Source organism: Sus scrofa, chromosome 7 (genome assembly GCF_054392235.1).
Source record: "Sus scrofa isolate SSC_HxYL_T2T_F1_AM1 chromosome 7, Sscrofa_HxYL_maternal_Yorkshire_Landrace_v2.0, whole genome shotgun sequence".
Classification (NCBI taxonomy): domain Eukaryota; kingdom Metazoa; phylum Chordata; class Mammalia; order Artiodactyla; family Suidae; genus Sus; species Sus scrofa.
In genome coordinates, this window is record NC_139389.1 from 50,978,977 (window position 1) to 50,989,180 (window position 10,204).

At 45.3% G+C, this 10,204-nt stretch overlaps 1 protein-coding gene across 1 annotated transcript in view; it reads left to right on the forward strand.

Annotated features, from left to right (window-relative positions):
- LOC100621059 (adhesion G-protein coupled receptor F2) overlaps positions 1 to 9,252 on the forward strand; it is a 44,615-nt gene extending 35,363 nt beyond the window's left edge. Inside the window, exons 8-10 of the mRNA XM_013996166.3 lie at positions 924 to 983; positions 4,710 to 4,786; positions 6,459 to 9,252. Coding sequence (XP_013851620.2) covers positions 924 to 983; positions 4,710 to 4,757 — 108 coding nt within the window. The 3' untranslated portion in view covers positions 4,758 to 4,786; positions 6,459 to 9,252. The remainder of the gene's footprint in view (positions 1 to 923; positions 984 to 4,709; positions 4,787 to 6,458) is intronic.
- The last annotated feature ends 952 nt before the right edge of the window (positions 9,253 to 10,204 follow it).

The window sequence follows — 10,204 nt, forward strand, 5'->3', positions numbered from 1 at the left end:
AGGCCAGGGATCGAACCAGCAACTTCATGGTTCCTAGTCAGATTTTTTTCCACTGTGCTACAACAGGAACTCCTCAACTGAAAGTTTTAATCTCCTTAGTTGTAAAAGGGGAATAATAATATCTACCTTACAGGGTTAAATTCTAGACAAAATGAGATGACAGTCATGGGAAGCTCTTTAAGGTTATAAAACAAAGTACATTTGGTTTTTATTATTCTTATGTTCTTGCCTCCCTGGGCCTTTGCTATGTTGCATGGGATTTTTTTTTTTTTTTTTTTTTAAAACCGTAGATTGGTCTTCTAGTAATGAAGGTTTGAACAAACTGTAAGGAACGTTCAACTATGCAAAGACTAAAACAAACAAAACAAAAACAAACAAAACCTTCCCTCAGTGAGGTCAAGGATTCTTCAGATTTGGGCGCACTGTCTTTCTCAGCCATTGGGTTTCCTGCTGAAAGGCCTGAACACGAGTCTCCTATGCGGGCTTCACCTTTCTCATCTCTCCATCTCTGCACGTCTTCCCAGACACTCTCCCTGGTTACCACCATGGGGCCTGGCTGGAATCATGCTCCCTCACCAAAGAATTGCCAGGCTCCAGCCCAAATGTCAGTTCCTTATAATCTTTTAATTCTTTTTTACTTTTTTGCTTTTTAAGGCCCCTCCTGCGGCATATGGAGGTTCCCAGGCTAGGGGTTGAATCGGAGTTGCAGCTGCCGGCATACTTCACAGCCGCAGCAATGCAGGATCCTAGCCACATCTGTGATCTACACCACAGCCCACGGCAATGCAGGATCCTTAATCCACTGAGGGAGGCCAGGGATTGAACCCGCATCCTCATCGATACTAGTCAGGTTCCTAACCCGCTTAGCCACAGGGGCACTCCTAATCTTTTAATTCTTTTTTTTTTTTTTGTTAACTCTCCAGATAAGAGAAGCCTTAATTGGTCGAATAACCTCTGCAAAATGGATCTCCAGACCATCAGAGGTAAAGCCTTCATATTCCTTTTTGCATTTCAAAGTTTAACTGGATAACAACTGGGTTGGAGTTCCTGGTCTATGGAGTGCAGCTAAAACCGTCACTTTGGGGTATGGATTTTTCAGAAGTGCTGAGTGAGTGCCTCTTTGAGCTGTTCAGCTTCTATCTGGAGCACTGGGACCACATCCAAAGAGATGAAAGGAGACTTAAATGCATTTAGATGAGAGTGACAAGGCATCAGGGCCTGGAGGGTCAACCCTCAACCCACAGGTAGCAGGAGGGCAGGTGATGAAACAGAGAAAGGAGAGTTGATGGGAAGTCTTGAGTCCCCATGACAACTTGCTCATTCTCTGTGACTCTAATGGGTTGAACCACATCCAGAGTGTGAAAAGTCCTGGGAAACAAATACTGACCCTACCCAACGATCTTCCCAAGAGCCTGATTTCCAAGAGGGCCTGTTGCCATGGTAACTGGAGTCTTAGAAGAAGGCTGGGGCGTCTGTTCACCGTGTCTCGCAGAGACGGCTTAGTCATTGGATAATATCCATGCCCTTTCATTTATTTTTGGTTGCTGTAAGTTAGAAACCACATATTGTTATGCACAAGTGTGAACTTTCAGTTGTTCTGAGTGAGGGGAAAACTGAAAAAAAATTTTTTTTGTTATTTATTTATTTATTGCTTTTTAGGACCACACCCACGGCATATGAAAGTTCCCAGGCTAGGGAGTCCAATCAGAGCTGCAGCTGCCAGCCTACACCACAGCCGCAGCAACGCCAGATCCAAGCTGTGTCTGTGGCCTGTACTACAGCTCACAGCAATGCCAGATCCTTTAGCCTACGAGCGGGGCCAGGGATCGAACCCATGTCCTCTTGGATACTAGTCGGGTTTGTTTCCACTGAGCCACAATGGAACTCCCTGAAAAAAACTTAAAGGGCAGAAAAAGAGGATAGCAAAAGAGGATTCAGGGTTGACTTGGGGAATAAGCCCAGTATCAAGAGGAGGAGGAATCTAGAGCCTTCCATGCCAGCATCTGAAGGGATCCCCAGGGCCCCGAGTGGACTGGCCTTGTAGATCTACGAGGGGGTGGGGTCACAGGGGGCTGGACAGCCTGCGGCCTCGGGTAACAGCATCCCCCCTCCCAGGCTCCTTGTCTTTCGGTTTCCTCTCCTATGATTGCTTCAGCCCTCCTCATCTTCCCCGACCCCCTTATCCTCCTGTCCCCTTTGGCCTTACTCCTCTGAAATCTTCCATTTGTTCCCAGTCCTTGGTCTCTGTATCTGGCAGATTGCTGACTCCTCTACATCCTTCACTGCTAAAAAAAAAAAAAAAAAAAAGCCAAGTTTTGCTAAGAATAAACATTAATAGTTACCTAGAGCAGTGGCTCTCAGAGTTCCCGCTGTGGTTCGGCACGTTAAAAACCCAACATTGCGTCTGGGGGATGCGGGTGCAATCCCTGGCCTTGTTCCGTGGGTGAAGGATCCTGCATTGCTGTGAGCTGTGATAGGCTGCAGAGGTGGCTCGGATCTGGCACTGCCGTGGCTGTGCCGTAGGCCAGCAGCTGCAGCTCCAATTCAACCCCTAGCTTGGGAATGTCCATATGCCCCAGGTGCGGCCAGAAAAAGATAAATTACATAAATAAATAAATAAATAAATAAATAAATAAATAAATAAAGCAGTGGTTCTCAATCTTGACTGAAGGTCAGAATTAATCTGGACGCTTACAAAAAATGTTCAGTGTCTCCTTCCCCTCCCCAGAGGTTCTAATTGAATTGTCTGCAGTGTGACATGGGTTTGGAAGTTTTACAAGCTCCCCAAGTGATTCTGAAGTTGTCAGGGTTGAGACACACTCGTCTGAGCCTTCCTGAAGTATCTTAGCAATGTAAATATTTGCCTAAGGGAAGTGTCCCTCGAAAATAGTTATTTTGCCTCCTTTTCTTTGTTGTTTTCCCATGCCAGCTAAGTCAGGATCATACCCAGAGGTTCATCATCAGTTTGTTGATTGTCTGACTCCGTGGTTTTAGCATGCTGGCTGCACCTCAGAGACACCTAGAGAGCTTTTCAGAAAAATAACCACTGTCCAGACTCCACCCCAGAAAACTCTTGGGGTAGGGCCAAGTCATTTTTTTTTTTTTTTTTTTTTTTTTTAAAGCTCACCAGTGATTCTAAGGTGCTGCTAGGAACCATTGGTCTAGGTCTTAGGCAACTTTTTTTTTGTCTTTTTGTCTTTTTAGGGCTGCGCTGGCAGCATACAGAGGTTCCCAGGCTAGGGGTACAATCAGAGCTGTAGCCGCCAGCCTGTGCCACAGCCACAGCAATGCGGGATTCGAGCCTCACCTGCAACCTACACCACAGCTCTCCGCAATGCCGTATCCTTAACCCACTGAGTGAGGCCAGGGATCGAACCTGCGTCCTCATGGACGCTAGTCGGGTTTGCTAACTGCTGAACCACGATGGGAACTCTGTCTCCTATGGTGTAAGGCTCTGACCTCTGGGCATCAATCTCCTAGTGTCTAGATTTAACTTCTTCTCGGGGTACCTGCTTGGGGAATGTCAGTCCCAGCTCCCCAAACCCAGGGTAAGAAATGTGCTTCTCTGCATTCCTTTTACATCCGAAGTGATGAGTTAATCTCTGCTGATGTGTAATAATTCCATCAGTGAGTTAATATATTGTCAAATCACGACACACATGGGAAACAAAAGGATTTTTCACACCCAGGTGCATCACAAGGAATGGCTGCACCATTGAGGATTTTGGCAGGTCAGCTGAGAAGGAGCTGTTTGAGGAGTTGGAGTCATTTTTTTTGTGTTTCTTTCTCTCTCTCTCGTGCTCACCTGCTTTCTCCCCTCCTCACCCCCAAACTAGAGGCTCCTTCAGGAAGGATCCGGTCCTGGCCAGAGAGAAGGAGGATCTCTCACACCAGCCTGTTCTCATGTTGTCAGTGGTTCTAATATCACGAAGGAGAGGGAAGACGTGAAAGCATGAAACAAAAACATTGAGATTGGAGTTCCCACTGTAGCTCAATGGGTAACGAACCCAGCTAGTATCTATGAGGGTGTGGGTTCAATCCTGGCTTCATTCAGTGGGGTAAGGATCCGGCATTGCTGTGAGCTGTGGTGTAGGTCGCAGACACAGCTCGGATCCTGTGTGGCTGTGGCTGTGGCTGTGACATAGGACGGCAGCTGCAGCTCCAATTTGACCCCTAGCCTGGGAACCTCCATACACCGTGGGTATGGCTCTAAAAAGCAAACAAAAACAAAAATAAAAACAAAGCAACATTGAGATATAGTTGATTTACAATACGACATTAGTTTCAGGTGTACAGCATAGTGATTCAATAGTTTTATAGATGATGCTCTATGTAAAGTTATTATAAAATAATGGCTACATTTTCCTGCACTGTACAAAAATAGCCTCGTTTCTTCTTTATTTGATATGTAGTAGTTTGTACCTCTTAATCCTCTACCCCTATCTTACCCCTTCCCTGTTTGCTCTCCCCACTAGGAACCACTAATTTGTTCTCTATATCTGAGTCTGTTTCTTTTTTGTTATATTCGCTGGTTTGTTTTATTATTTTTTTTGGATTCCACAGATAAGTGATACCATGCTATATTTATCTTTCTCTGAGTATACTCTAATGCTATACTCAGTGAAAGAGTTCTCCATGTGCTTTGGGTAAGTGCAATCATCGAAAGCAGAATAATCATCTCAAGTCCAATTATCTTTTGTCGTCCACAGAACCTTCCTACTGATTTCTCTCCTAACCTCACCAAAGGGTCAAGCTAACACCCCAGGCAACTCTCCGAACTTGGGAGGTGAGTGCAAAAGCAAGGGGGGGGGTCCCCACAGTCATGGCCTGTATATGACATTTCCTTTTTTTTTATTTTTTATTTTTTTGTCTTTTTGCTATTTCTTGGGCTGCTCCCGCAGCATATGGAGTTTCCCAGGCTAGGGGTCTAATCAGAGCTGTAGCTGCCAGCCTATGCCAGAGCCACAGCAACTCTGGATCCAAGCCGCGTCTGCGACCTACACCACAGCTCACGGCAACGCCGGATCGTTAACCCACTGAGCAAGGCCAGGGATCGAACCCGCAACCTCATGGTTCCTAGTCGGATTCGTTAACCACTGCGCCACGACGGGAACTCCTTCCTTTTTTTAAAAAAAAAAAAATCACAATTTGATTAATTCTAAGTCGAAAGGACTTTTTTTTTCTTTTTTAAAACAATAATTCAATGAATTTTATTATATTTATAGTTGTACAACCACATCACAACTCAATTTTAGAATATGTGCATCCCAAGCCCCCAGTTTACCCCCCCTTTCCCCATCTGTCCCCTTTGATAATGTAAGTGTTTCAAAGTCTGAGTCTGATTCTATTTTGCAAATAAGTTCACTAGGATCCTTTTTTAGATTCCACATATAAGTGATATCATATGATGTTTGTCTCCCCCTGTCTGAGTTACTTCACTTAGTATGATAGTTTCTAGGTTCATCCATGTTACTGCAAATGCCATTATTTCATTCTTTTTTAATGGCTGAGTAGTATTCCATTGTATATACACATCACATCTTCTTTATCCAAGAAATGACTTTTTTCTTGATTAAAAAAATCTACTCTCGGAGTTCCCATTGTGGCGCAGTGGTTAACAAATCCGACTAGGAACCATGAGGTTGCGGGTTCGGTCCCTGGCCTTGCTCAGTGGCTTAAGGATCCGGCGTTGCCGTGGCTGTGGTGTAGGCTGGCAGCTGCAGCTTGGATTCAAACCCTAGCCTAAAGGATGCGGGTTCCATCCCTGGCCTCGCTTGGTGGGTTGGGGATCCAGCATCGCCATGAGCTGTGGTGTAGGACACAGATGTGGCTCAGATCCCAAGTTGCTATAGCTGTGGTGTAGGCTGGCAGCTGTAGCTCCGATTTGCTAAAAAAGCAAAAAAAAAAAAAAAAAAAAAAATCAGGGATTATGACAAATGCTATCTGTGGGAGGCCTCGGAGATAATGTAGATGTTACCTGATGTTTGAGATGATAGGGTCTGAGACATAGAGAGGAACAGAGAGAAGGGAGCCACAAGGGGAACAGACAGATAGGGGGCACTTAGCGACATGGCACAGAGAGAGACAGAGACAGAGAATGTAGAGGGACCCTCTGTCCCGTGACACCAGCACACCTGGGCTCCGGCAGCCTCTGCGGCTGAGACCTTCTTCGGCAACCCAGGACTTTGTGCAAAGGAAGAGATCCTTTCCAACAGCTGTTGGTCCAGCTTGGTGGGGAGCAAGGTTTGTAACCCAGCATTTGCAGACAAGAGGACAAGGCTGTCCTCTGGGTTCCAAGACGATTTCAAGGGAAGAAACCCCCCTATTTGCCAAGGTGGGGGGGTTCTACCCGAAGGGACTTACTGTTCAGGAAAGAGTGAATCTGTAATGCGGTTGTCATGAGGCTTTTGGATCTTGCTGTTTGTATGCTAAAGCTGTGATTTTCTGTTCCTGACCAGGTCCTACGTGCCAGAAGTGGCAGAGCTCCCAGGGGAAATATGCTGATCCCTGCTTTTCTTACCTCTGGGGAGTGTGAAGGAAGCCCCCCACTCCATGGTGCTGATGGAGGAAGGCATGAAGGGCGGAGGGAATGGCAGGCTCCTCTGCCTAAGCTGTTCTGTGCTGTTAGTGTTTCTCCCGCATCCACTGTCAAGGTCTATATATGCCATGCTGGGGGTGTGTGTGTGTGTATGCCAAGGGCAAAGCAGAATCTTGGTCTTGTTGGGGCCTCCAGATCCATGCTGTTGGATCACATTTATCCTGAAGACAAGAACTTTGGTTCCTCTTGGGCATGGTGGCCTGGGATGTCACCTGGCTGGATTCCATGGGAAGCTGAGGGAGGGCCCTCGGTGAATCATCACCCACAGTTGGGCTGACTCTAAGTAGGTCATTTCTGGTTCTTTGGACGAAAGGAATCCAACTGCCAGAGTGTTCCACCCTTCCAAATTGAAATTGATGACACGGTCAGCCTGGCTTGGGCTCAGGTGCAACTTCTTTGGCCGTGAGCTAAGTGAAAAGCCTAGAGCTTTTGAACCAGAAAGATGTTGATTTTCAGTTAAGGAGACTGAAGCCTGGAGTGATGGGGTGATGGCTAATCAAGGCTTGAGCCAGAGGTAGAAAGTCAAGTGCGCCGTCTCCCAATCCTGGCCTTTCTCTGCAAGACGATGGAATCCCCAAGGGCCTCTCTGCCTCCTCTAAGTAAGATTAACCCTCACCAGCAATGTGGTGTCTTGAGACCTGGGGTGAGGGAGGTGAACTGTATTTCAAGTAGAAAGCTACTCATTTTCTTCATCTTGGATGTAGACAAGTTCAACAATCATATCATGAGCTACTGATAGGAGAACAGTATTATAGGTCAAAACCCTTCTAGAAAAAAAAGAGAATTCACTCCTTTATAAAACAAGCACAAAGGCAGATGCAGCAAAAGAAAATCAGTCGGTAAAAGGGGGTGATAAGTAGCCCCTAATTATCATTACCAAGAAGCCAGTATTAATGAGGTTACACTACAAATGGGAATGTGAGACTCTGTGAATGAGTGGCCTCTCTCTCTCTTTTTATAACAACAACAAAAAATCTCCAAGTAAGGCAGTTTGAGAAACCAAAAACCTAATAAAGAGGTCAATCAGAAGGTAGAAAAATACACCAACTCGGAGGATGAGTCCTCTTTTGGTGGCATTTTGCTCATCCTGGGACAACCCTTGCATCCTTTTCAGATGAAGTCAGAAAGGAGGTGTAATTTGGCATTTCCCAGCATCTCTCCAGGGGCTTTTTAAGGGGAGGGGATGGGTGGAGCCAGTCTTGATTGTCTCTGCAGAGATTTCAATGCAAGGAAATGGCACTGACCCCAAATCAGCAGATTGAAGTGAGGATGGATGCTCATGAAGCTAAATGGTTATAGGATTAGAGATCTGAAAAAACTTTAGAAAAGACTGACTCTGATTGCCTTGTTTTACAGATAGGAACTCTGAGCATGAGAGAGAGAGAGAGAAAGGGAGAGAGAGACAGAGACAGAGACAATGAGAGAGAGACAGAGACAGAGACAATGAGAGAGAGACAGAGACAGAGAGAAAGAGCCAGAGACAGAGAGACAGAGGACAGAGACAAAGAGATAGAGAGACAGACAGAGAGACAGAGAGCCAGAGAGAGACTGGCCTTTCATCTGCATTGTGCATTGAGCCGTCACATCTACTACGAAAACACACTCTACCCAGAGGTACTCACTCCCTAAGAGAGGATGGCAGGAAAGACACTATATTGGGATGATTATTAGTTATGAAAGGCTCAAGGATGCTAACACAGAAACTCTGGGATTATTTGGGACTTCCTGGAAGAAGCTGTGCCCTCTCCCTTGAAGAAGTCTGCCCATCCTGAAAGAAGTCAGGCTGCCTGTGGATGACCCAGGGTGGCGACCCACACAACATCCCGAGGAAGTGACTTGGTCAGGAGGCTCACGGAGAAATCAGCGCTAACCATGTCTAAGGCAGATTCTTGGGTAGAGCACTTCATATGTGACAATCCTTGGGAGAGTGATTTAAATCCTGGGAATTCGGTTGCCCCCGCTAGAAATTGAGGAGACTAGCACCTACCTCATAGGGTTGTTACAAAGATTAAATGATTGAATGTGGGCAAAATACTTAGACTAGTACTTGGCAAATCATAATTGGCCATTACGATGTTGGCTGTTTTTCTTAGAGGACCTGTGAATTCTTGCACACACACACACCCAAGCAAGCACACAGCCATGGCTGCCGCGTGAATTTGGATGAGACTCTTTGATGACATCTAAATAAGGGTTAAGCATGGGATCCAGTCTGTTTCACATCAGAGCTCAACCAGCAAAATCTGCTGAATGATCTTTTCATGCAATGTCACCAGAGTTGTGATATGCAGTTCCCTGCCCCGGAAAGAGTATACATCATAGAGGATACATACATACGTACATTGGAGGCACCCTGTGTCAGAATTCTGAGTCACTTTTTGCCTGCTCTGTGAAGACATCCTCATCATTTCAACCGGAAGCTCTGATACTCCCCACCTAATTTCCTATAATATTTATCATCTGTGCCATCACTTTATAGTGTTTATTGTGTAATAGTGTTTATTTACTTTTAGCCTTTTTACTTTTAGCATATATTTTCTTTGCCAGATGAGACCTGAAACTCTGGGGACAAGATCACTCACTTCTGTATGTCCAAAGAGCAGAGTGAGCTGCTCTGCCATAGAATATATTCAATAAAGTCCTTGATTATGCAACCAAAGGTTTGATGATACTGGCTTTTCCAACTTCCAAATGACACACTACTTAACTAGTGACCTAAATGGAATGACCTATTTTCACCAACATCGCCTCCTTGGTCTTCCTTACTACAAAAGACATAACAAGACCCTTTGCCTTATTTCTCCTTCATGTCCACAGCTCTGCTGGTAACATTTAAAGGGAGGTTTGCATTGGATTGGAGGGTCAGGAAGGTAGGTAAGAAGGAGACACTGGAATTGGAATGTGTGGGACTACTGGGGGGTGAGAAAGTCAATCCAGTTGGCTACCCTGTCCCAAGTTATTGATTGTGGAAAGTTTCCCTCAAGTGGAGACTCTGCCTTTATGTCTGAATCCTCATGGCCATGCGCCAAGGTGGAGGCTCAATAGAAACTCCTTGCACTGGTCATTAAAAAATAAAACAAAAATCTCATAATGCCATTTGCAGCAACATGACTTAATCTAGAGATGATCATATTAAGTGATGTAAGTCAGACAGAGAAAGACAAACATCATAAGATATCTCTAATATATGGAATCTGAAAAATGACACAAATGAACTATGTACAAAACAGAAACAAACTTGCAGACATAGAAAACAAACTTATGGTTACCAAAGGGGAAAGGCAGGGGAGAGGGATGGATTGGGGGTTTGCGATCGGCACATGCACACTAATGTATATGGAATGAATGGTCAACGTGGGCCTGCTATAGAGCACAGGGAACTTTACTCAATAGTCCAAACCTATGTGGGAAAAGAATCTGAAAAATAATGGATATATGGGAGCTCCGGATTTGGCACAGCAGAAACAAACCAACTAGGAACCACGAAGTTGCACGTTCAATCCCTGGCCTTGCTCATTGGGTTAAGATCTGGCATTGCTGTGAACTGTGGTGGTTATAGATGCAGCTTGGATCCTGTGTTGCTGTGGCTCTGGTGTAGGCCAGCAG